The sequence below is a fragment of the Micromys minutus genome (genome assembly GCF_963924665.1).
Source record: "Micromys minutus genome assembly, chromosome: 11".
NCBI classification, from domain to species: domain Eukaryota; kingdom Metazoa; phylum Chordata; class Mammalia; order Rodentia; family Muridae; genus Micromys; species Micromys minutus.
The window spans coordinates 23,116,335-23,142,658 of NC_137980.1; the positions used below are offsets into that span (position 1 = coordinate 23,116,335).

The 26,324-nt window shown below is 53.5% G+C and overlaps 1 protein-coding gene and 1 long non-coding RNA gene across 2 annotated transcripts; one reads left to right on the forward strand and one right to left on the reverse strand.

Moving 5' to 3' along the window:
• Window positions 1-8,126: 8,126 nt before the first annotated feature.
• On the reverse strand, window positions 8,127-20,705 carry FGFRL1 (fibroblast growth factor receptor like 1). The gene is given in 8 exon segments (XM_080925738.1): window positions 8,127-8,881; window positions 8,883-9,244; window positions 9,479-9,832; window positions 9,913-10,197; window positions 10,306-10,386; window positions 11,491-11,763; window positions 19,829-19,909; window positions 20,415-20,705. Coding segments are annotated over 7 exon segments (1,491 nt in total). The 5' UTR covers window positions 19,896-19,909; window positions 20,415-20,705; the 3' UTR covers window positions 8,127-8,812.
• Window positions 20,706-20,898: 193 nt separating this feature from the next.
• LOC308427572 lies at window positions 20,899-25,972 on the forward strand. Its single transcript, XR_013975259.1, has 3 exons — window positions 20,899-21,142; window positions 22,216-22,625; window positions 23,455-25,972. It is a non-coding gene; the product is annotated as an uncharacterized lncRNA (long non-coding RNA).
• Window positions 25,973-26,324: the final 352 nt, after the last annotated feature.

The following is a 26,324-nucleotide window of genomic DNA, read 5'->3' on the forward strand; positions in this document are numbered from 1 at the left end:
CCAGAGATGCCTCCAACACCTGAGGCTGGTGACCCTCACAGGGGCCAGGAGAAGCTTCTTTCGCCCAGACAGGAACACAGAGTTCATCTTCAGAGGGGGAGGTCAGTGCCTGCCAAGGAAAGGACACTGTAGGCTCCTGTTGAGACTGACACCAGAAGCAGGATAGTCCCAAATGGCCAAGCTTCTGGGTAGACCAGTGGAAACAGGTATACAACAGTAAACTCTGCTGGTCCCAGCAGTGCTGGACTTGGCAGGGACATGCTTTTGTCCTGCACACACTCTCTTCTGAGGTCTCCTCTGGGGACAGAAGTGTGCACCTACCAGGCTGAGGAACCTGTGGCTACTTGTCCGCCTGAAAGGAACCACCTGCCTTGCCACCACTGGAGACAGAAAGCTCGAGAAAAAAGGCTGCGGATTCTACAGCACCCTCCCCCACCCCACCCCCAGCCAAACTTCAAGAAGACAGAAGAAGGCTTACAGAAAACAGAAGGTGTTTGCCATGTTTGTGGAGGGGACTGGGTGGTAGCGCTTTGAAGATTCGGCTGCTGGCATTGAGCAGAAAGTCGAGATCTCTGGGTGGTGCAGGATGGGTTCAGCTTTCCTGGCTCCCAGATTTCCCATCTAAACCCTGTCCTGACTTAGAGCCCCTCATCCGAGCAATATTCACCTTAGAAACTTACTCTTCAAAGGAAATAGAGTCGATCCCCTTCGAAGTCAAAGGCTCCCAGAAACCAAGGGCAAAGGACTGCTTTTACATCCAGACGTGGGCCCTGCCCAGCTTGTGATGTTGCTTCTGTATATAAACTCTATCCTTCAGGGCTGACATACCCATTGGTTCCCGGGAACGTGAGGTCTCTGAATCCCTGCAGTCATGGTCCTGAGGCTGTGGATTCAGCATCCACAGATAACTCTAGAACCACCCAGCCAATATGCACACCATGTCTACTATGGAACCACTTATGTGTATAGAATCTCCTATAGGGGCTGGAGGTGAGCTTGTATGGCGAACTACCCAAGACACCCAGTCTGGTGGCAGGACAGGTCACAGAGCACATATACCTGACCCAGCCGTAGCACACATGGAAAACGGGAAGCTAGAGTACAAATCAAACTCGCTGAAGGTTCAGAAGACCAAGCCTCCATAAATTCTCCCTCTGTGGCACTCAGGCTGGGCCTTGGGCTGGGAGGGTGAACCTTCCCAAGCTGGTAAGGAGCTAGAGCCGTGGAGCTGGGCCCCTCCTCCAGGGTTTCCAATAAAGGGCTCCTTGGGATCAAAGAAAGAGACTTCGGTGACACACCCACCTCGGGCCACTGGTTTGCCCTTCCAGGTTCTCTACCCATTGAAAGTACATCTCAACAGCCTTGAGGCTCCCTCAGGTTCTGCTGCCCCCCAGATATGCTAACCTGAACAAAGCAGTACAGACAAGGGTGATGACTTGCCCCTCCCCACAGCAGAACTGCAGCTCCTGGGCTGGGCCAGGCTCTGGCAGGCTGGCAAGGACTTCTGGCTGCTGCTCCTCTCATTTCCTCTTGGCCTGAAGGCTCGGCTGCCTTGGAAACAAAGGGTGAATTGTGCCTCCTTCAGGCCTGTATACCGGCCCTGAGCCTTAAAGGCTCCTCAGTAAAGCCACTGCCTCTGCAGGGGCTTGGAGGTAACAGCTGTCCTTCCAGCCAACTAGGATTCCCCTGGTCAACTCTTGTGGGTTCCAAAAACAGGGACTTTGGGAGACACTAGTCACAAGCACCTCCAGAAGTCCAAAATAGTGGCTGTGCCTGTCTAATCCTATCCCTGTGCAGTAACTTCCTGCCCCCACCTAGGTCCAAAGACAATTAGCCCAACCCCCACCCCACTGGGACCCCCTATGTCTTACAACCTGCCCCCAATCCTTCTGCCCTACTAAATTAGAAGCAAGAATCTCTGCTTGACCAATTCAGTCAGACATCCCTGGCATGAGGATTTGGGAGTGCCCTGTGCTCCGTGTTGGCCTTAAAACTCTGGAGGAATTAAACAGGGCCAAGTCTCTCCTCCCAGTGGGGCAGAGTACCCGTAGCTACACAAATGTTCTCATTGCCACACTCCCAGGCAGTATGAGTCTGGAGTCATGCTGCAGAGGCCTCTTCTCACCCCAACAGGGCTCCAATCTAGTCGCTGGCTAGCCAGAGAACAACTTGGGGTATTTCTAAATTGGGGGTAGCACAGGGCTCAGGGAAGGAAGCAGCAAAAAGCTCCTGTGTACTCCTGGGTCGGTGTCCTAGGGCAGGTTATGAACATCTGTCTCCAGATACAGGGCTGGGCTCAAGATGCCCAGCCACATGTCGGGAAGCAGGAGCACCAATGTCACAGCCAGAGTAGGCACACTCATCATGGTGGTTAGGTCCTAGTTTGAAACTTACTACTGACCTTTGGAAAGTCTAGACCTCATCTGAGAGTCAGTCTTGGGTTCATGTTCCCACTACCTCACCTGGAGCTCTGGCCCTGCCATGGCTGTTCTTATTCTGCCCATTGTTGCTTTGGTCCCAGCTATCCCTGTAAAAGAGGTTTTGTAGTCCTTGGGTGAGGCAATGCCGACTGTCTCAGAGAAGCTCCAAGAGAGATGGAGAATAGCTCTTGGAAGTAAGAGGAAAAATAGAAAAGGCTGTCAATGGACAAGGAATTCATCTTAAGCTGGTCCCTCCAGATCTATTCCCCCTCCATCACTGGCTCCTGCTATCTTCTTTCCTATAAGAATGTATTAAGACTTAGAATCTGGGTCTAATCTCACAATAGAGGGTCTTCCAAGCCCCAGAGCACCTAGCCTGTGCACCTAGCCAAGAATGCTTTCCCTAGGCATTGGCAAATCCAGACCAAGAACAATGGGGTTCTAGAGGCCATGCTCCCTGAAGTCAGCTGTTGGTCAGAGCTGAGACCTTGCCCAGGCTTCAGAAGAGGAGACGACCCCCAGGGTCATGATTAGACCTAGCCTCACTGAAGGGTTGGGTACTAGGCCCTATGTGGTGTGGGTCCTCACGAAGGCTGACAGCAATCATCTGTCCTTAAGAAAGCCTACCCAGCAGAATCACTGGATACTCACAAGGTCATCCCTTGGACATACAGTCTTCCACCCTGTGTCAGGAAGGTCGGAGGGCCTTGGGAAGGAGGGAGCTGAGGACTCCTTGAACTGGCTACTAAAACAGCCAAGTGAGAGGTAGGTGGGAACAGGGATAGGAACCTTTGTTCCTGGGATGAGTTCCTTGGCCAACCAGCCAGGTCTTCTGCCTCTGCCTCCCTAGTCTGTCTGCGATGTGGAAAAACTTAGGCAAAGAGGCTTGCCTGGGAATCCTGCCATGTTCCAAGTAGGCTGGGATAGGTCTAGCAAAAAGCTACCTGCTTCTCTGGAGACCAGGACCCCAGCTCTCTGTCCATGACCCTGAACTGGCTCTCGGATAACACCGCACTAAGATCCTCAGGAAGTCTACAGCCCTAGTATAACTGCTATGATATTCCTTCAGGGCCCTGTTAGCAGACATTCATGCTGACTTTCTATGGGGAGGGAGAACTGCTTTTTCAATACAAGGCCATTTGTGTGCCTGCATGGGACTCATCAGCTGCCATGCGGCTAAAGGGAGCTCCAGCCCCGTCAGAACCAGCCCTGGAATTCAGATGTTCTACTGCCCCTCTTGCCAGCTGTTAGCAGCTGTCTCCACCTGATGGCCCGGGTCCAGATGCCTGGTGGCTGTTGCAACAAAGGGGGACCGGCAGGTTGCAGCTGCCTTGGGGCACAAGAGTCTCAGACTGACTTACCCCCTACTGTTTATGTCCTACTGCACAAAGGGGAAAGCCACCACCTTACTTGGAGGCAAGCAGTGGCCAGCAGAACCCTTTTGGGAAGAATATAACAATTAATTGGCTATCCCTGTGATGAGGATGGAGGGAGTAAATGTAGTCTAGTGAGGACCTTCCTCTGGGCCTTCCATTTACATCAGAGACGCCACTGTCTCAGCCCTGCTATCAGTAAGGTACCAGGAGGAGCCAGGGTCCCACAGTTCAGTCTTCAGAAGCCCTTTAGAATCCCAACTCCTAGTGGGCAGAGGATGCTCTCCTCACCTTGCCTTACACCTCTGGGCCTGATTCTAACCAGATTCAAGATTATCAGACCAGGAAAGGGACCCTACACCAAGCACAGGCAGCCTCCCACTCAGGTACGGAGAGGTTCATGACAAGCCTACCACCCAGTACCGCCTTGGAGGTAAGCAATATTCTATTGATGGGTGTCAAGAGTTCAGCCTCTCCTCATTGGCTGGCCTTAGAGGCTCCGAACCCACGTGAGGACAAAAAAGGCAAATGGAGACTTTTGATGCCTCAAGAGGAGCATGATCAAAGGACAGCATGGACAGCCATCTGACCCCTGGTGGGTGGGACCATGTGAGGAGGGTCAGACCCCTATGAAAAGCCAGTGATCTACAGCAACCAGGAAGGCTAAGAAACAGAACTGAGGATCTGAGCCTGACCAGGCAATCTCGATTGGGTAAATGCTGGCTAAGAAAGATTGTGAAACGGGTTTTCAGATACTGACGGCACCAGTCTTTGATCTCAGCACTTGGGAAGCAGAGGTAGGCAGATCTCTGAATTCAAGGGCAGCCTGGTCTACAGAGTGAGTTTCAGGACAGCTGGGGCAACAGAGAAACCGTATCTCAAAAAAGGGAGGGGGGGCTGGCTCAAATCTGAAAGAAGGGCCCACCGTGGGGTAAGGTGAGATCATACCAGGTTTCACATAGGTTTTAGTCACTCCAAATTACAGTGGTTCTTGAGAAACCTCAGGTTGATCTCCCCAAGTGTGAGTCGAACAGTGTCAGGCCTAGGTCCTAGGCTAGTCAGATCCCAGAACTGGGACCAGATTAGCATCCATTTCTGTTTCAAATAGACCCTGTCTCCAGCTATATTGGAGCCTCCACCTCTCCAGTTTAAGGTGGCTCCTATGCAGGCTAGAGTTGCTGTCACAGAGGTTCTTCTTAAGAACCTCCACTCTTTCTCCGAGGAACCCCGACCACCAAAGATGGCTATCCTGTTCAAGCATACCATAGGGTCCCTGGGTGCTGACTCAGGTAACAGAGGAATCAACAGGAACTCCATCAGCCTCAGCCACAGCCTGAGGCAAGAGCGCTCTTCACAAATCTCTCTCCTCAGAAAGAGACTTTTGAGTCCAAAATATTGACGTTGTCAGTTCTGGAGCTCTAGACGCCATGCTATAAAGCATCAGTCCATAGGACACTTCTGTGTGAAGAACACCTCCGGGTCTTCACATAGTGGAGAGATGTCCCAGCTGCCACCTGCATCCCCAGGTACAAAACTTCAGAAGGGTTCTGCCAAACCTTCCTTGACCGAATAACCACAGCTCCTGCACCACGAAGCTAGGCTAAAGTCCTTATTCTACCAGGACACAAGCTCTTTGCATGAGGTATACTACCACCAGCTGTGGGTGCAGCTGCCACCCCACCCCACATACTGCAGTGCAGGTGACCGCATTCTGCCCCTGATGCCTTAAGGCTAGCCTGGCTACATATGTCCCAGCCCTGTGATGTCTGGAAGATCAGGGCAGCTCTTCTGGGCCTGCCTGGTGTCCTGGCCAAGTCTGTGTTGTTGAGGTGTCTCCACCCCCTGCCCCTCTTCTGTGTCACAGGTCCTCTGTGGCCATGTCCTGGTCCTGGAACAAGGCTCTGATCTCTAGCCAGGTCCTCTGACTGCTGGGTGGGGCCGCCCATGTCCCTCTCATCTCTGCTTTGTACTATCACCCTTCTCTGGGCATTAGCCCTAGCTCCTCCCTGCCCCCAGGGACAGCTGCAGGACAGCTTATGGACATCCTTTGAAGCTGGAGTAGGGAGGGGTGTCACACCCAAGGGTGTCAGAGTCTGGGCCAACCTTTCAAGTCTGCCAGCTTTCGAAGTGAATCAGCTTATCACTGCCTAGATGGGTCAGGAGGCTCAGGCATGGCTCCCTTCTACATCCCTCATGCACCCACCACTCACTGAGCCTCAACCAGGATGCTCAATCTCCTCCTCCATGACTTCCAATCAGAGCCCACCATACCTGGCCTGGCCTGTGGGTCAGCCCAAGGACAGCAGTATCCCCTCTTGACCTCTAAGTTTGGAAAGCTAGAGACATGCGCACTTGTCCATGTGAGGGGTTGCAGCACACAGGGTAGAGCTATTTCAGGCTCCTTTCTTCCTGGGCCCACAGGCCTTCATCCCTGAAAGGATTTTGCTCTCAGCTTTCAGAAGAACACCACACTCAGCACATGTCCCTTCCCTCTAGGCCTGGGCAGCAGGAAGAATCTGGAGGACACAGGCCTAGGAAGGAGGCAAATAGGCGGATAGACAGGTGTCTCCTGGCAGTAAGGCCAAGGTCCAAAGCTCCATCTTCTGGACACTGCCAGGCTGCCCTCAGAGGCACTGTCCTCTTCTACCCAAGATCAAAGTACACAGGCCATTTATTCCTACCCATGTGACAAAGCAACCCCCTAGACAAGTGGAGAAGGCAATGATTTCAGCCTTGAAACTGTGTTTAAGCAACTGGGGCTTGGGGTGTGGTAAGCAGCACACACCTCTACAGGGATGAGCCAATGCATCCACACGAGGTCTCGCCAGAGCTGAACTGGAGACAAAGGCCTCAGGGCTGGGGGCATGGGTTCATGGCTGCTGCGTGTGAGCTAGGACAGCCACAGAGGTCTGAGGTAAACAGGGAGCTCTGAGGTCCAGGATCATCATTCAAGGGTATACAGAGACCCTGTTGAGGGCAGGGTGGGGTTGTCTTACCTACCTTGGAGCCCTTTTCTTGGCCTGTCACTCACTGCTTCTTCTCCCTAGGCAAATCTTGCTTATGAGGCAGCAGATGAAAGGCCAGGGGTGATGGGCTGCTCTCACTCCTCACTGGCTGTTTCCTGACCTTAGGCCAAGGGTCTCCTTTCCCTTAGGGCGCCTCCTCTCTGCCTGCTTCTTGGAGCAGTGCATCTGTATGACGCAGATAACTCGCCACCCAAGATCTCCCCTCTTCCCAACTCCCCACACTTCAGACAAACCTGACCTTGCTGAACCATTCTGTATGAGGAATATCTATCACCAGCTGTGGACCTGAAGTCCCACTGTGCCTTGAACATTTGTCTGGGCATCCCCAGCATCTGGTAGCCAGAGACAGCCCTGTCACTAACAGCCAGAACCACCCAAATATGACTAACCCAGGAAGTCAAAGGCTAGGAGCTGTTCTATATGAGTCCTATAAGAATTGTCCAGAATAACTAACCCTACTCCTGTGGGGCTTACACAGAGACACACCTGGTGAAACTCAGTGGCCATTTGTTATCTATAGATGCTAAGAAAGGAGACTACTCTCAGCAAAAAGCTCTTAGAACCACAGCAGGACCTTTGCACCAATACCTTGCTGGATTGTGCATCTGGGATTTTTATACATGCATGCATGATTCTGACTTCCCACATATTAGACTGTCACGCCACTACTGAGATATATACCCAGTCCTGTGTGCCTTGGGGCGCTCTGAACCTGGAATATACATCCCAGTCTCCAAAAATGCTGGGCGAATCTGAGTCTCAGTTTCCCCAATTGAAAAGAACAACTTCCTATTATTGTCATAGGAGTACCTGGGAGACACTCAGCTGGAACCCTGAGGAAAGAGGTTACTGTGACCTGGGGCTGACCCTGCAAAAGCCACATAAAATGGAACAAACAGTAGGTTCCAGGCTAAAGATCATGCACAGAATAGAGGGATAATACTCAGCTGGGTGTGTACAACAGCACTCCCAACAGGCCCCCGAGTGGTGCACAAACACCTCATACCACCAGCCAGCTGCAGCCACTCCTGGTACACCATGAAGCTCAGAAGCCCAAGGTCCCACAGGAGACAAAGCTCGGGAAAACCCGGCTCTGAGGCCTAAAGGTAGGCACTTCCCTGGAGGAAAGACACACAGGCACAGTATCAGTACATGTGGATACATGTAAGCTAGCACATGTATGCACACATGCATAGTAGTGCATGTATGTGAGTAAACACAAAAGTGAGCACATGTGTGTGCCTGCTGGCAAATATACACAGAGACCAACCCCAGGTAAAAACACCAGAATGAGAAAAAGGAGGCACTTTCTTGTTTAACAAAATAAATTAAATATACGAGGCTTCAGCTCAAACTCTATATAAAATTACAGAGACCAGGCAGCCATGGACAGTGAGGATACCCAATGTAACCACAAGGCCAGGCAGGTCCCAGGCCCCAGGGAAAACCAGAGTTCCTGTGTCCCAGCCCTCCTTACATTATTATTAATATTATTTCACTTCTTAAATATAAATATTGAGGCCCTTTTCTCTACCAAGGGGAGGGAGGCTCAAACCTCCAAGCATGGCTGCCCTGCTCATCCCAGTCAGGTTGCTGGTAGGCTCCTGGACACCCAGGGCACATGGAGGTACACCAAGGCCGGACAGGAACACAGATGGGCAGGGTGGGGAAGTGGCCATAGCCACTAAAGACTTGAGGGAGATTCCTTCAACTAGCCATTGCTAATGTCACTGCAAAGTCACACCACAAACCTTCCTGAAATTTTCTCAGGTTGTGTGTGCACTTGTGCACACATTTACATTTTTAAATATGTGCGTTGTGGGTCTTGCTGTCTGTTCATCTGGTAGTACATATACCTTTATGGCCAAGTTTGTGAGTGCCTACCACAGGGTACCCTAAGACACTCTTCCTCCGCTGTTCTCAATCCTCCCAACCTGTTGCCTTGGCCCCCATATGCCTACCTCAGGACACAGTGCTTGGAGATTGGCTGTATTTAGCACTGAGAGCGGACATGCTGGTGCTGATGAACCTTGCCCTCCACATGAGAGTGTGTGTGTGCATGTATGTGTATGTGTGTGTGTGTGCACATCTGTGTACAGCTTGGGGTACAGCTTGGGGCCCGCAGTTGGGCCTGAGGCCAGGATGTGCTGGGGGACCATGGTGGACCCATGCTCCTCACATATGCCCACAGCCAATGAGGGCAAGTCCTTGTCACCACTACGTTCTCGGGAAGTCCCTGGGGGACGATGCCCGGGTACAGGAAGTGTAGATGCAGGAGCACAGGGCTTCTTCTTGGTCTGGCAAAGCCAGAGCAGCACAGTGCCTACGATGAAGACAGCACCAGCTGGGATACCGATCACCACAGGCCACGGCAGGCTTGTGGTTGAGGACGAAGGAGCCACAAGAGGCCCTGGAGGTTTGGGGTCTGCAAGAGAGATTAAGGAGAAGAGTAGGGAGTGAACTGTCTCTGTACTGATGGGACAACCGGCTCAAATGTGAACTACACAGTGCCCTGGACTCCCCATGAAGCAAGGATAACCCACAAGGAAAAGAAAAGGACAGGGGGCCCCCACCTGCCAGGTGGACATTGGGGAACCCTGGACAACCCAGCCAATGGTAGAAACTCAGAGTGAACATGGGGTGGGCAAGCTACACACACCTGGTAATACGGTGAGGAAGGCGCTGCGGAAACTGTAGCCCATGGTATTCGCCCCCAGGCAGATGTACATGCCAGCATCGTCCTGGCGGGCCCGAGAGATGAGCAGCTTGTTGAGGTAGGAGCCATCAGGCCGTGACCACACATCACCCGTGGGCAACACCACAAACTTCTGGCCACCCACGTCAATGGTGGAAATGTGGCGGCCCTCGGAGCCGTACTCCACCCGCTTTAGCCACTGGATCACAGGCTTCACATCACTGCGCACCTTGCACTGGAACGACGTCGTCCCACCGAAGTCCACCGTTGTGTTCACAGGGTGTGTCCCTGTGAGCACAGGCTTGGAACGAGTTCGCTCTACACCGAGGACAAACAAACACGTCATCACAGTTTTAGGCACCACAGGCCCCCCGTCCTACCACAGACCCGCCACTCACGGATTACATCCACTTTGTAGGTGGCGTTGATGGCGCCTGCCCGGTTGGACACACGGCATGTGTACTTGCCACTGTCTTCAGGCTTCAGGTTCTTCAAGCTCAGTGTCCACTTCTTCTTCCTGTGTTCACTGGCCTCTAGACGTGTCAAGGTCTGGTCATCCTTCATCCACATGATGTCTGGCCGTGGGTGCCCACTGGCCACACACTTGAGCCGCACAGAGCTACCCACAGGCCGTGCGATCACCCGGCGCCTCATCTTGGAGGGCTGTGTGAAGCGAGGCCGTGCTGTGTGGCAGGACAGCATCAAGGTCAGTAGGGAAGGCTACGTGAAGATGCCAGGAGCACAGCATTGCCCTATTCCAAGTACACAGAGTCTCTCTACCCCATACTTACCCCACTGCTGGCTGGCTGGGTCCTCCTGGCCCCCAGAAGAGCCACCTGGCCCAGGGTTCTCCTTCCCTGGACTAACATCATCTGTAGAGAAATAGGTAATAAGGAGGCCAGGTGAGGGATACAGGAGAGCTTCTCATCAGAGCACCTAGCATGCCCTGACTGAGACAGTCCTAGAACCCAAGAAAAGACCATGGACACACCCACATGTCAGGATTCAGGGACAGCTGGGCAAGGGCTGCCTGCCAGCCCCCTCCCGGGGTGCAGGTGACCCTGATAGGCATGGTGGGACTGGAGAACTGCCCCCCACCCTGGCTCCAGGGGGTCTGCAGGGCTCACGAGGAGGGGGCCAGGCCCAGCCAGCAGCTGCAGTAACCCTAGCCCACATCAAGGGGCCGAGTGCTTGGTGCAGAGGCATGGCTTACATACCGCCTGGTCATCATCCTCTTTGAAAGGATGGGGGTGGGGAGGGTGGACAGCCGTAATATTCCCATTCCAAACCAAGAGAAGGCCTGAGGCCTGTACTGGGCAGTGATGGGGGAGGGGCAGGGTGTGATAAGGAATGTCCCCTTTGCTGCCCTATAACAGCCGCCTCTTCCACCCAGCCTGGGACCAAGGACAAGGCTGTCCCAGGCCACTACATTAGACCTCCACTGCAAAGAGAATCAGCCAGGGCCCCACACTAGGGAGCCCAAGAAAGAAGATGGGCCATGCCTGCTACCAATGTGTGGAGGGTGTGTCACCAAAGACACCTGCCCATTCCCTATTGACTGGGCCCCAGGAACAGAAAAGAACAGAGGCCATTCACTTCTTGCGGCCCCTCTGAACTCTGAAACCTGAGCCTCAAAGTCATAGCTGCCAAGGCTTGCACTGCCAAGTCCTCAGCCCACTCCACCCTACCCCACCCAGCGGCTCTTCAGTGGAACCACTGCCTGAGCTACCCATCCCCCACTCGATCCATTTCTGCCACCTGGAAGCAAAGGCTCAAGGCTGGCCTGGTGGCAGGGGAGGCCTTGGTTGCCATAGGACCCAGGCCGGGAATAGGGATAGGAGACCCTCCTGATCTCGTCTATGTCCAGATTGGTTCGGTGCAAGCTAAACAAGCGAGGTGGGAAAATCCAGGGGTGGACACTTTGTGCCCGGCCAGTTTTGGCCCCACCGTAATCTCTGACTCCCACACCAACTGACCCATGATGATGAGAGTGTAGTTGACGCTGAGGCTGCCAAAGCCATTGGTGGCCTTGCACACATAAACACCAGCATCCTCGGCCTCCACCTCCTTCACCTTCAGCCCCTGGGGCAGCACGCGAAAGCGGCTCCAGCCACTGTGGATTGTGCGGCCATCTTTGGTCCACATGGTCAACGGTGGTGGGTCCCCCTCCACTGGGCACTGTAGCCGCACAGTGCGGCCCAGGCGGGCCACCTGCCGTGGGACCACTTTGTCTGCCATTCTTGGGGGTCCTGCAAGAGTTAGAGGGCTTGGATGGAGGAACACATCTGCTTGGTATGGCAGAAGCCCCAAAACATGAACCTTATTTGCCAACCATAACAGCCTATGTCCAACACACCCCACTGTGTCAACCCCAAGCAGCTTGCTTAGCCCCACCATAGCAGGCAACCTTCCCGAGGAGAATGAAGAGGCCAGAGGGGTCAGGACACAGGACTCAATAATAATTTGAAATTTTAAAAACCAAGAAATCAGGGACATCCCTTTGTCTCACCAGAGAGAACTGTAAGTTCCCTGGTCAGAAAGAAGGGACCCAGGAACAGGACAGAAGGATGGGTTTGGGGCTGGCTTCCTTTTCTACACACATAGCCTCATAGGATTCTTGTTCCCACTGAACATCGTACCACACTTGACCCTTCATCATCCCAGATCTGTCAGGCCCAAGGAAGGGACAGCCACCTTACACCTGCTTCAGAGGGAAATGGGTCAGCAGGATAAACAGCTAGGTGTAAGCCTGTCAGCATTCAATGCCATATACGTATGCCCATCATCGAGATGTGCCCTATAGGCACAGATGTATATGCACCCATGGATGAATGGTTGTTCTGTCTGTGTGCTCTGTGTCTGACTTCATGGGCAGAATTTACTCGGGGCTGTCGGAAGTCCTAGGGGCCATAGCCTGTCAGTGGCTAAACCTCACAGGGACACAATACCAAGACTATGGGGTCAGAGAACGAGTATACTGAGGGTCTGAATCTTAGAGGGCTGCTGGGATACACAGGATAAGCAAGGGCTGGGCAGAGGCACTTGGTACCTTACCTGAATTTCATTTAGGAAATCTACTTCATAAGGAAGAACCCACTGGGTCCTGTCTATATGGGTGACAGACCCTAGGTCATACCTGAGAGGTGGCCCAGCCTTAGGAGACATCCCTCCAACAGAATGCTCCTAGGAGGGGCTCATAACAGAGGATAAAGACCACCATCCTGGAAAAGGCCAGTTCTAACTCTAGTCATCAGGAACACACTCCCAACATCACCAGCCCACATCAAGCATCCTTCTCAGTCCCAACCATCAAGGTAACTCTGGACAGGAGTGTGAGCAAGTGACCACCGGGCTGGGAGGGAGAGTACAGTGTGCGCAGAGCCTGTGGGTACCAGAAAGGTGAGGGCTTCGGGAAAAGTGCTTTCATGAGGCTGTGTGAGAGGGTGGGAACTGCAGCCACTGCACGAGACCATCACAGGGTCACCTCCGTCACCCTACAGCCCATCCGCTTGTCCACAAGGAGCACCTACCTAGCACATCAAACAATTCTAGCCAGGATGGTCCTGGGCAGAGCATGCAAGGTTGAATAAGCACAATGGTGCAACAGGCCATCTGTGCAAGCTCAGTGATGCACCGTGGGGCCTGGGGGCATGTGCGTTTTTTATAAGGAGCTGGTGCTTCCTCAGCATGCAACTGCCCTCGTTACGTGGCCACCTTCAGCCCAAGCAGGCTTCTGTGGATGCCTCCAGACTCCCAGAGGCTGCTTTCCAGAGCCCACTCTGAAGTATTAACACAGGATTGAAGGACAAAAAAAAAAAAAAAAAAAGTCAGCCCAAGGGGAGGGGCCGCGTCTCCCAGTGAAAACCCAAGGACAGCGTTCCTGTTCAATTCGGCAGGGAGCCACAGAGGAAGGGGTCCTCCCACACCTCTTCTTTCACCTGTATCCACATGGCCCAGATCCTTTCCCATCTTTCTGAGACCCTCTTCTCCAAGCCACGTCTCTGCTTCCCCTCAGTTCCCCTGGGCCCGCAGCTGCTACCAACTGAGATGGTAACATCAGATCAGCCTTCTTTCTTACTTCCCTTAACGGCTCCCTCTAGAAAGGGAAAGAGCAGAGGTAGAAGAGGGATGTCAGCCCACCTGCCCCCAATCTGTTCTGTTCAGAGACCACCTAAGGCAGAAGGCCAATCCAAACATAGTAGTCCCAAGGTCCTCCTGCATCCAGCTTACAGTGTGGAAGGCTGCTGGGCACTGGTCACATGGGCCTCCTGACATCTCTCCCCTGTACCTTCCTAAGTCTCAGCCCCATTCCCATGCGGACTCTGCCTACCAGCTGTCACTGTCTGAAACCCCGCTGCTCACAGTGCCTCCCAAGCTTCAGGTCAATGAGGAACTGGCCAAAGCCCCGCCTGGCTCCACGGTTCCCAACCAACCTGGTATCCTGGAGCCTTACAGACAGACCCACACATGCAAGCATACACACATATATTCAGATGCCTGGAGGTGTCCTGGAGGCATACCAGGGAATGCCCAAAGGCCAAATTAATCTATCTCCCTACATTACATAGGGAGATCCTCAGAGAATCTTAGCCTCACTGTGCCTCTAGGAAGTACGACTCCTCCTGGCCTCAGACAGAGGAAGAGAAGCGTAGAGAAGGGGGCACCAAGGAGCAGGAGCCATACATGCCATGACCACTGCTGAGGGACAGGGCTAAGTAATTGCCAGATGGCCGGAAGCTTGGCCCTTGGGGCCTGCATGCACATACTGCTGGGGGACAGGCTGGCGACAGGCCGGCCAGAGGAGCCAGCCTTATCCTAAAGCAAACAGTATCCTGCCAGCCCTGCCCCCAACTAAGTCCTACTGTACCCCACAGTGGGGCTGGGCTCCCAGGCTTGTTACAGAGACCTACATAAGGACCACCCCTACCCCCGGCCCCTGCAGAAAGCCCAGCCCCTAGAATTCTGGGAATTTGGGCCATAATATGGCCACCTTGGATCTATATTTAACTCGGGAAACACAGCCCCCTTTGTTCTACCTGGACAGCCATCTACCCTACTCAGCCAGTGAGAAAACTAAGGACTTGAAGCTCAAGGGGCAATGGAGGAACTGCCCCCCACTCTGCTTTCGGATTGCTGCAGGGGGGACGATTCCGGGCAGAGGCTGGGGCCTGAACTTCTAACAGGGCTCATCTGACCAGCCGACCCAGCCTGGCTCCTTCAAGAATGCTAGGGGTCTAAGAAAGCACAACATGAACTGAAGGTCCCAGGCCAAGGAGGGAGCTACACCAGCTTCTGGTCTCTCTGTAACTTCTACAGCCAGGTCAGTCATGTCCATACCTCTGAAAAACCCATACAGTCCCAGCCAGAGACTAAACATTAATCCAGGAGGAGACCGTCTGCAGGAGACACGGTCTGTGTATAAGTTCATAACCTGTAGATATGGTCAGGATCAGGTCTAGATACCAGGCTGGGGATGATAGGAGGAAATGCCCAAAGGAAAAGGCCAGGAGCCTGAGAAGTCAGACAGGCACAGCTGAAAGCTGGGGTTCCAGGCCTGTTGACCTGAACTCCCCTCCTCAAAGGGCTGGTCTAGGCACTAGCTAGCAACTGACCCTGCACACAGTGTGAGAACACCTGGCCAGCTCAGGCCTAGCTTGGCCCTGGTGAGGCCTGCATGGCCCTAGGAATTTCCGGCCTGAAAGGAATTCTCTGGCCAGGCAGTGAGGTTGGCTATGGGGTTGGTCAGCTAGCTCAGAGTGAACCTCCTCTTCCTGCAGACTAGGGGACTCCGAGAATGGTGTGGAAAGCCTCAGCCACAAAGGAGCAGAATAGGCTTGCCTGGCCCTCTGGACACCTTGCTCCAAGACCCCAGAGGGACCACAATAGAGCCAAGCCAAGGAGAATCGCAAGGCACCTGTCCAATAGCGATGGGCCTGGTATCACCCCTACCAAGGCACTGCTATGGCCCCTGGCTGTGAGGACATATATCCCACAACACTCACAGCTGGAGCCCGAGAACGGGGAAGGGGAGAAATCCAGACAGTCCTCTAGGGCCAACACCTGCCAGGAGGCCAAAGCCCGGGGAAATGGCAGAGATGCCTCTCAAAAGAAGAGAACATAGGTGACAGTCACAAGGCCCAGCTGCCCATTAGGTGTTCTGGGCCAGGCTTCCTCCTGTCTTGAGGTTAAGATCCTTGAGGGCATATAACTGTGCACACACACACAATTGTTGCTGATGACACACAGACACAGTGCTCTGAGAGGACCAGGGCTTGACGACTAACTAAAGGTGCCCCAGGGCCAGACCCATAGGCTCTGCAGCCGGATTGATAGGACCCAGGCAAGTGGCTACAGCATAAACCAGGCCATCTAGGCACCTCAAAGAGACACCACGCTTCAATAAGCCAGTCAGTAGAACTAGCCTTAGGCAAGCAGAAGGATATAGGGAAGAGGGTTCTTTGGAAGCACTGCCTGGTCCCCTAGATCTGTTCGCCTCTCTGGAATAACTCAGCTGCCACATCTGTACCTTGCTAGCTCCTAGACACTCCCTGATTCACCAAAACCATATGGCATGGGTATCATCAGATAAAAGGCCACAGTTCTACAGGAGCCACATGCATACCATCCGTAGAAAGAGACTACCTCAGGACCCACTGAGGGGGATTCTCCTGGACATCCAACCCCTGACCCTCTTCTCACAAACACCAGCTTGTTGGGCCATGGGCTCGCTTCAAATCAGGCCACCCAGCAGGCCCCTGTCCCTAAGCAAGGCGTAACTCTGTTCCTGGAAGTACCTGATACCTCAGAAACTATCAAAATAAGGCTATCTCCTGAACCCAAAGCTCCTGAGGTAATATGCTACCCACCTAGCCCCAACAAAGACTGATGGGACGTTCGGACTGCCTAAAACAAATAGTCTGGCAAACCCATCCAATAGGCCACTCCACTGCCGTCACAGATTTCTTAGGGACAGAGTTGATGTGAGGGCTCTGAGCCAGGGGTCCCAGTTGCCCTCAGTAATGTGTGACTCTAAGCCTCAGCCCATACCACACCACTAGCCCCAGAAACTGGAACACAGGCTGCAAGGAGAATGGGGCAGTTCATAGAAGGCTCTAGCCTGGTATCCGAGGGGCACCTGGACAGTCAAGGGCTGGAACCTCCCCTACTGTCCAGAGCCATACCTGAGCCAGAACAACAGACGGCCCCTTTCCCACGTACTGCTAGAGGCCCGTCACTAGCTCTACAGGCCCTTGGCAGCTCATGCATCTCTCAGGAAATAAACTGGTGGGAAGAGGAGTTAGGCTTCCTGCTCAGTGGGGATGTCTTGCTTTTTGTAGCTGTCCAGTGGCATGCACCTTCTGCCTACCGTCCACCTCTCCTGGGCCAACCCAGACTATACCCACCATGAGCCTACTCTGTCTGCACCCCAGCCTGGGGCTCTTAGCTTCCCCCTACCCCATTCTCAGGAACTCCTTGCTCTCCTCCACCTTGAGGCGTAGGCAAGAGTACTGGTTAGCAGAGCAGGTAGCAGGCGGAAGAAGGTACCTATGAAGTATGGGAACAGGGGCTTAGACACACCTTACCCCGCTATGCATTCCGGAGTCATTAAGGCAAAATGAGGGAGAAAAGGCCACCACAGGCCAAGTATCAGGCTCTAGCTATACAGAGGGCAGGTGGCCAGTAGGGGGAATGAGGCTGTTGGGCCACAGCCAGCTACCCCCAGCATTACCAGCAAAGACTGAGCCAAGGCCAGGAAAACCAGAGACTAGAGGCCTCAGCTGGGGAAAAACCAACATTTCCCTAGTAAGGGCCACAGCACAGGGCAGGCTGACTGAAAGGCAACTCTGAGAGCCCAGAGGCCCATTGATCCTGCACAAAGGATAAAGGAGCCTGTGGTCGGCATTTCCAGGCCTAGCCAAAGGCGACTTTGTTCACAGCTCCCTCCCCACCCCCAGGGGGACAGTGATTTATTTTCCCTTCCAGGAATAGGGCCCCAGATGTGAATGGGAGGCTGGCCCATATCCCTACCTCACAGGGGCTAGGCCTGGCTCCGGAACATCTACCTCACTCCAGCCACACTCTGATCAGCCACAGCCTGTGAAGAAAAGAGGCCTCCTACAGACGGTTTAAAAGCCAGGGTCAGCTCCACACAAATGGCCAATCATCTTCTCCACAGCACCACATACACATCCTGCTCTACAACACAGTACTCTGGACAGCCATGGCAGGCTCCCCAACTGTCCATCAGGGCCAGCTCATTCCAAACCCAAAGGCGGTACAAAAGACAGGAAAGAAACCTATGCTGGCTGCTCAGAGGCTGGTCCCGGAGTCATCCTTATAAAAGTCCAGAGGTGGCACTTCACTTTTAGACTTATCTTTGAGAATGGTATTTTGTTCAGAAACTTACATTCTGTGAGAAGCAGAATGGACTAAACCAAAACTTGTCTTTTTTTCAAAGTGGGGGGGCTGGTATCTTAAGGCAAATTCACTACATTGTGAAACTTTGGGCAAAGGGGAACTTTTAAAATATGATCCCAATCTAGAGATGTACAGATTCCAAAAACTGTGACACCCCAGGGAAATAGCTTTCAAAACAGCCCAAACTCTACATGCAGTTCTTTGGCCCAACTTAAGGTCAAAATTGGGCCTACTCACGGAAGAACCACTGGAGAAGGAATGCATTTGGAATAGCTTTGCCCCTCCAGTCCAGATTGTGCCTGAAGGGAGAAGTCAGCATAATTCAGGAAACGCCATTCTTCCATCCCAACCACAGGGCCCTTGCCCTTGGAAGGCGGCTCTTTCCAGCTCCCTAGTGCTGGCCAGAGGCCTTCACTAGCACAGCCAGGGCCAGATACAAGACACAGTCCCAAGACTGTGGCCAAGGAAGACAAAGGCAGAAACAGTGGCCCCTCTAGGGCCATCAACCAAAAGGTAGTGCTCCTGCCCACTCCCTCCCATCAATCAGCCTGAAGGTCCAGCCAGTGGTCATGGCAGGGCAGAGAGGCCTTCGGAGCCTCCTTTGCTGAGCAGCCAACGCAGAGGCAGGTGCAAGGATGGGGTGTATCCAAACAGATAAAAGAGCAATCAAAGACTGGGCCACCAGTGGGGGGGGGGGGGTGGTAAAAAGACAACTCACCCAGTATGGCCCAAGTGCCTACATGCCCAGGACACTGTCCAGCCCAGCTGTGCCTGGACAGCCCCCACCCTCCAGCCAGCCAGTCCCCAAGCAGAAGAGGGGGGGTTATAGTGGCATAAGGCCCACCTGGGCCGCCGCCCGCCGCCCAACACCAAACGTGGCCATATAAGGCCAGGTTGGGCTCAGTGCGCCCGCGCTGGTGGCGGGGGGAGGAGATGCGAAGCCTCACAGGACTGGTGGACAGAACAAGGATAGTCCTGAGTGGCCAACACACCCAAAGGGCCCGCCTGGCCACTAGTCCTGCCTAACCATAGGGGAGCCCAACTCTGTGCCCCGTGACACTGGAGCACGGTGGCCAAAAATCCACCGGCATGTATCACCCATCAGTTCTGAATGCCCTTTGCCAGAGCTACATCTAGGGCAGAACTCCCCCACGGAACAGAAGATGGGTGAGGCTGTACCCAAGCCATAGTGTGGTGTGTCCTGAAGCAATAACACAGTGTGCGAGTGACCCTGTGGTCTAAGATCGTCAAGCATTGTCCAACCTTCTCTGTATAGTGATGTCCTGTACTCTGGGGACTCCCAGATGACAAGACTGTGTATGCTATCTGTAATAGATAAGGAAGCCAAGGGTCCAGAGCTGGGTCAGCTGAAGGCTGGATCAGAGTGAGCTCCAATCACCAAGATGTCACCAAACGTTCTCTATATTCAATCAGCCACTGTGTTGAGTCTCTACAAGTTCCCAGGGACCCAATTAGGTTTTCTTCGGCCACAAAGAGTCCACTGCCCAAGAATGGGGTGGGGGGTGGGGGAGGACCACCTGCTCTCCACCTAGAGATGCACCTGAAAGTATATGTATGCAAGATTATGAGCCTACCCTGGAAAGGACCTAGGCAAGGCCAACAAGTCAAATGATTCTGGGGTCCTTTAGGGTGAGGTGTCAGCCAAAGAAGGTGAACTGGGGGTATTTTGAGTGTGAATGGATAACCCGGTGAATGAGGTAGAGGCATGTAAAGCCCGCAGTACTTCGGTTAAGGAACAGGGGTGGGGAACCGCTGTGAAGGGGCAGACAGGGAGGGGAGGAGTGTGCCAGGCGGGCACTGTGGCAGAGTTCAGGGCTGGCGGGAAAGGGGCGGCGCTGCAGAGGCCAGAGCGCCAGAGTGGGCGCCAGGACTCACCTCGCGCCGCCTCAGCCGACGGGAGGGCCCCCAATAGCAGCAGCAGCAGCGCGGGGCTTCGCGTCATCTCGCCGGTCAGACCTGAAGTAGGGGCGCGGTCACTGTGAGCTGGACTGGACGCCACTCAGGGCTCAGGCCCGCAAGACCCAGGTCGCGGCCGCAGAGCCAGGGTCCGGCCCCCCTCGGCGCCGAGCTCCAGGCAAAGGAAGCGAGGCGCGTAGACGCTGAGCGTATCAAAGGCAGACAAAGGGTTTACACTAATTACCAGCCGCCCCCGCCGCCCCCTCTCCAAACACCGTCTGGATTCCTGGCGCTTGTAACTCCGGCCCTGCCCGCGGGACACACAACACCGAGCGGCCCCGCAGATAATCGCCTGCGCCATTAGCGGACAAATTTGCGCTGGGGGGCCCACGTGGGGCTCAAGCGGGGGCGGGGCGCGGGACAGGGCCGCGGGCCCCACAGGAGCAACTACGGCGCGAGCTCGGCTCCCGCCCCGCACAGCGATCGCGGCCCTGCCCTTCGCGCCCCGCACTCAAACCCATTCCAGCCCTCCCTCCGGGGGTCGCGGACGTACAGCCCGGCTCACCTCGACAGAGATCAGCGCGGGGACGCGCAGCAGGCAACAGGGTCAGAGCCGGGCCCCTGAGCTGCGCGACACGGTCATCGCTGCCCCGGGCGCCGCATCCCGCCCCCCGCGCCCCCGGGCCCGGCCTGGGCGGGGCGGCGCTACCTGGGCGCTGGCGGCTGGGGCCAGGCTGGGGCGCGGGGCGCGCTGTCCGCGCGGATAAACGGCGGGGCTTGGCGCGGGCCGGGAAGAGGGGCGGCAGGGCGAGGGGCCCGGGGCGCCGCGCCGCGAGGCGTCCTTCCCTGCGGGGCTTTGTCAACTCTCCCGGAGCGAGCGCTGAGCAGCCCTGAGCTCCGCCCCACACAACTTCCGGCCAATCTGCGAGCCCCAGTCCGCCCCGTTCCCCGCCCCTCCCCGAAACTTTGCTCCAATCCGCACGCGTGCCCGCCAGGCTCGCAGCTTAACCCTCGCCGTGCTTCTGCCCTTCTGGCCGGCGGCTCCCCGGAGCGCGCCCAGTCGGCCCTGCCTCGCCGCGCCCCCGCCCCTGTACCCTGGAAACGCGCGGTCCCGCTAGCCTGAAGACCAGCTGATGGCCGCGGAGCCCACTCCGCGTCTGCACCAGCCAGGCCCCTGGCCCCCAGAGCTGGCCGTTACTGCACTGTCTCCAGTCCGGGCTTTATACAGGAGGAAGGGAGCTGGGCGGCCCAGAACACTACTGGGCTTTAAAGTCCACGAATCTTGGAGCTTTTGTGAGTAGAGAGGCCGCTGTGCTGCTCTGGGAGAGTGATGCGAGGGGAGGGGGGGAGAAGGTCTTTAGTACTGGAGTCCAACGAAGCCTTGACTTGAGCATCTAGTTGTACCTAGTGACCTTAGGAAGGCTGGTGGGGTCCTACGGCCCACCTGGAGGTTTCTCTGCACTTCACCTGCTCTGTGATAGTCACCACTGGCCATGGGTAATAAGTCAACACACCCTTTCGTCTTTGCTACTTAGCAGCGCGATGTGACCCCGCACCCATCAAACAGAAAGACCGATGAGTTTCCCAAACCTCACCAGTTTCTTTCACCCCACATCTTCCTGCCTACCCTCACTCACCAGAGCCAACATTCATCAAAACATGGGTCTTCCCAGTTTCCTCAACATAAATCCCCTAACTTTTGAGACCACCGTAGCCTCAACAGGTCCCAGGAGCACTCCTAATCTCTGCTTTCAAGGATCCTGGTACAAACAGCTTTTCTTCTCTAAGCTAAGAAGCTCCCCTTCCTCCGGGAAGCCTTCCAGAGAAAAATGAAACTGAGGAATATAGTGTTCCTAGCCCCAAATCCTGTTTCTGGGCCAGTGTGGGCTCCTGGTGGGCAAATGGAGGTGAACCTCGCCTGCTCTATGTGATGGTCCGAGTACTCCACTGCAACGCTCTGTCTCAGAAGCAGCCCACAGAAACTTTCCCCGGGCTGCCAGAGGACTTGGGCTAGTACCGGGTCACAGATAGAGTGAGTGGTCCTGGCTAGTCTGAGTTGGTCCTGGCTCTACGGAAAGTTTTGTGAGGAGATGCCATTGAAGCATGTAGAGCATTGTGTTGCTGCCGAGGGCAGTCGTGTGTCGAGATGGCTCTGTAGTGTGGGGAGGTTAAAAGCAGATGAGCCCAGTGGGCAGGAAAAAAATAGGCAATGAGAAGAAGTTAGACGGGAAGGTGCAGAGACTACAGGTGAGGCTTGTTCAAAGACATAGGTGTGTCTGTACAGGTGTACCAGGAAAGGGAAGCACTACCCTTTGCCTCCCTCCTGCCTGGCCACTAGACCCTAATCCCCTGGTCACCACCTCCAGCCTCCTTCACCTTGTCTGTTGCCTGCTGGGAGACCAGCCCCTCTGCACCTGTTCCCTGTGGCCCCCCGCCCAGGCTCTCCACTCCTTACCGCTTACCGGCGAAAGAACACGCTGCCCCCTGGCGGAGGTGATAGGTCCAGCAGTTCTGGAGGGAATTTACCAGCCCCGCCCCGCATCGCCACGTCCTGCTGGAGCTCACGGGGTATCCACTCCTGCTGTCCGGAAACCGCTGCGCCGCTTTGGAACCTGGCTGGGCTCGCCTCGCTGCGCTTTGGAACCCGAAACCGGAGAGTCTTGAGTGCAAGCCCTGCCCCTTTAAAAGTGAAACCTAGGCAGTTGGCTATTCCGCGTCCAGTCGGCAATTCCGCTCCAGAGCATCACGGGTTTGTTTACCGCATCTGCCAGCATAGGTAAGCCCCGAAGTTCCTAACTCTGTTATCCTCATTCTCTGAGACCTGGTATACCAGGCTCTGTGGTGGCCTGGAAGTGTGGCTGAAAAAGGTAGACAACCAATCTTACTGTGAAAATAGATAGCTCAGGATCAGCTGCAGAGGCTGAAAAGAGATGTGCAGAGAACTGAGATATAGTATGGATTAGACTTGCACTCTCACCTGAAACAACAGTGACAAATATATGTAGAAGCCACTGAAGACATGACACAGGCAGCAAAGGACAGACAGCACCTCTCGGGAGATGGCTGCCAACAACTGTCCTCAACACCCCCAGGCAGAGCCCAGGTGAGACACGGGTAGAGGGCAAGAGGACAAAATCCAGAGACTTCAGAGAACCCACCGAGCACTGAGGGCCTCCAGACAGGACAGAGAAAACAAGGGTGGGCAATTCTAGGAGACAAGGAAACACTGAGCTCACTCAGACACAGTGTCCGGACGCAGCCCCCGAAGTTCAAGGGACAGTAGCTAGAATATAAAAAGGTGTCCTCACTTAAAGTGGGGGACAATCACCCAGACCAAGTAGTTTTGCCCCTTCCTGATGATGTGTGAAAATGAAACCCAGAGGATCTCCCAGCTTCCAAGTGACCCAGCCACATCCCAGAAGCATGTGCAGAAATAAAAATATTCAGCATAATTCCAGATGTCCTATGTAAACAAGAAAAGAAATGTGAAGTTGTAACTCAGATGGGGAAGATGGGCAGTCACTCAAAACCAACCTGAAACAACAGGTAGCAGAGTTAGGAAGTAGAAACAGCACATGCTTTCTGGGAGTATTTTTGTTTTTCAGATGTTGCAGAAAGCCAGGAGTGGTCAGCCATCCCAATGCTCAGGAGACGGAGGCTGGAGGGTCATGTGTTACAGCAGGACAACCTGGACTAGGGAGTGAAACTGTGGGTATGGAAGATGGGCCCTACAGAGAAAATGGAGATACTGCATACAATCGTGGCGGGGGAGGGGAATCCTGCAACCACAAATCTAATTTCTGTGCACGGAATTAAGATGGTGGGTAATTGCCAAAGCAAGGGCTGCTGGACTTGGGTACAACAGAACTGTGCGAAGGAAAAGCTCGGGAAGATGGCTGGGTGGAGCGGCCATACCCCACATATATGAAAATGTAAAATAGGTAATCGCAGTAGCACGAATCTGCAGACATATATAATATAATTAATTATTTTCTGCTCATAAGGTACTATGAATCGAAGCTAGACTGTAGCAGGCTAAAAGGCTCAGCAGAAAGCCTAGTTTAATGACGCTCTATTTCTAACAACTCCAGTGTATATACCAGGAGAATGGCTTTGGCATCAGAGTTCAGACTTGGGGCCTGGGCAATATAGAAAGACCCCATCTTAAAAAGCAAGTTTAGTCTAAATTCTCCAAACCATCAGTTTCACATAATGGAGTAACAGAGGCAAAGGTGGGGAAATCATCCCAAAGGAGAAAGAACAAATGAGAAAATAAAAGACAACAAGATGACAGATATACACCCAATTTTACCTATACTGATAGTAAATATAAATATTCTAAACATCTGCAATAAAATGCAGAAAATGTCCAGATTTGGGTGGGGGTGCAGGGAAGACCTCTCTACAGCTGCAAAACTGGCTTTGCCTCCACAAAGCAACCAGTTCAGGAAAGCCAAGGTAATGGCCACAGGGACACAGAAAAGCACAAGACAGGCTCAGCACCCTTCCTGACTCCCAGAATGGACTGTCCTCTGACTAGGGACAGAAAAGAATCTCCTTGGCTTGGCAAAGGGTAGCTACCAAAGTAAGTAAAAAAAATAAAAAACAAATAGAGAAATAAATAAACACAGAGAAACACCCAAAACCCTAAAACCCCATAATCATCTTCATAACTGAGAGACCACTTTTGCCTAAAATGGGGAACTAGATGCTCATGGTTCATCTTTACTTCTTCTTAGTCCTTCACCTGTGGTCTTAGTGCAGAACCACAGGAAATATCCAGGGCAGGTAGGGTGGGACACACCTGTAATGTCTTGCTGGGGCAAGAGGGTTATGAGTTTGAGGCCAACTTAGGCTATACAGTGAGACCCTGTGTCGAGAACAGAAAACCGTGAGAGATCAGACTGGAGGGAGGAAGTAGAAGGCCAACTGTGTGGATGCTTCTTTGTCCACTATGTCTTGTACACGATTGGCGAGATAGAAGGTCACAACATAAAGATCCATCACAGCAGGGAAAACAACGTGACTGACACACGGGCTAGCCCAGTATGTAATGCGGCACCATTTGGGAAATGTTTTACGGGTTCTTGAAGAACTGAGCCTGTATCTAATATATGCTGTGGCCATCGTACTCATAGGCCCACATCCACCAGAAGTGAAGGCCCCTAGAAGATACATGCACAGGTGTCCACAGGAGCTGTATTCCCAGCTGAGGCAGGCCAGGCAGTGTTTGGAAGGGAAGTCCTGTGAAAGCCCTGAGAAGCCACCACTGTGATGGTGACACTGGGTTGCAATGAAAACCCCAGAGTGTCAGAGATGCTAAGCCATGAGGCATCTGTGGAGAAGAGTTACAGGCAGGGGTTGGAACCATCCCCAAACGACGTATGTTGCAGGCATCAAAGCTGGAGAATCTAAGCCATCTAAGCCCGCTAACATCTTTAGCACTAGACACGACCTACAAGATTTAGTTTTCCTTACTAGGTGTCAGCCTTACCTTGGTCCAGCATTTTCCCACTATACCCACATTCTTCCCCTTTGGAATGGTAATGTTTGGAATTATATGTCCCTGTAGTTGGCACATATGTACACATGTGTAAAGAATGTAACATTACTTTTTGGTTTTGAGATTGTTTTGCGTTTCAGAAGAGACTCTGGGTTAACAGTGTTAAGTATCAAAAACTTTGGGAAGTTGGGTTAAATGTGTTTTGCATCGTGGTATGGCCATGGGTTTATGGAGGCCAGGGAATGGAATGTGGTGGCTTGAATTAGAAATGTTCTCCATAAGCTGACATGTGAGGACTTGGTACCATTTGAGGAGGACCATAAAGAGCTGCAGCCTTGCTAGAGTAAGTACTCCACTGGAGGCTGGCTTTTGAGAGTTTATGCCCTCACCCTACATTCCAGCTCAATCTCTCTGATTTGTGTGTTTGCTGTTTCCTGCTCCCGGGACTATGCCTACTTCTCGCTGCTATGCCTTCCTGCCATATTGAACTTTTATCTGAAACTATGAGCCATGATAAACCCTTCCATGGATGCCTTGGTCGTGGTGTTTTATCAGTAATAGAAAATTAACTAATCTAGCATCCTAAATAAAAGTGAGGACATGACCACCCCAAGGTATGGTTGAGGAGATGTGTTTTATTGTAGCTATGAGGGAGAGTTCAACCAGTGGCATCTGAAAGGGTCCAGGCTGAACTAGGCCATGAGTGGAGGATGGGGGGATGGGACAGAGGAAGGGGAGATATAGCAGTTGAACCAAAAGAGGAGCCAAGGAAGAAGAGAGAGCAAGAAAGCACATGCCCAAAATGGCAGGATATTATAAGAAAAGCTGGGGAAAGAGAAGCAAAGAAGCTCAGCTCCTAGGCTGGAGAGGTTTAGGGGCCACAGGTGCTAAGTAGGCACATTAGTAGGTGAGAGAGTTTCTCAGACCCAGTTCTTCCAGAGCCCTGGCTAGGGTACTTCCTAAGGGTGTTTT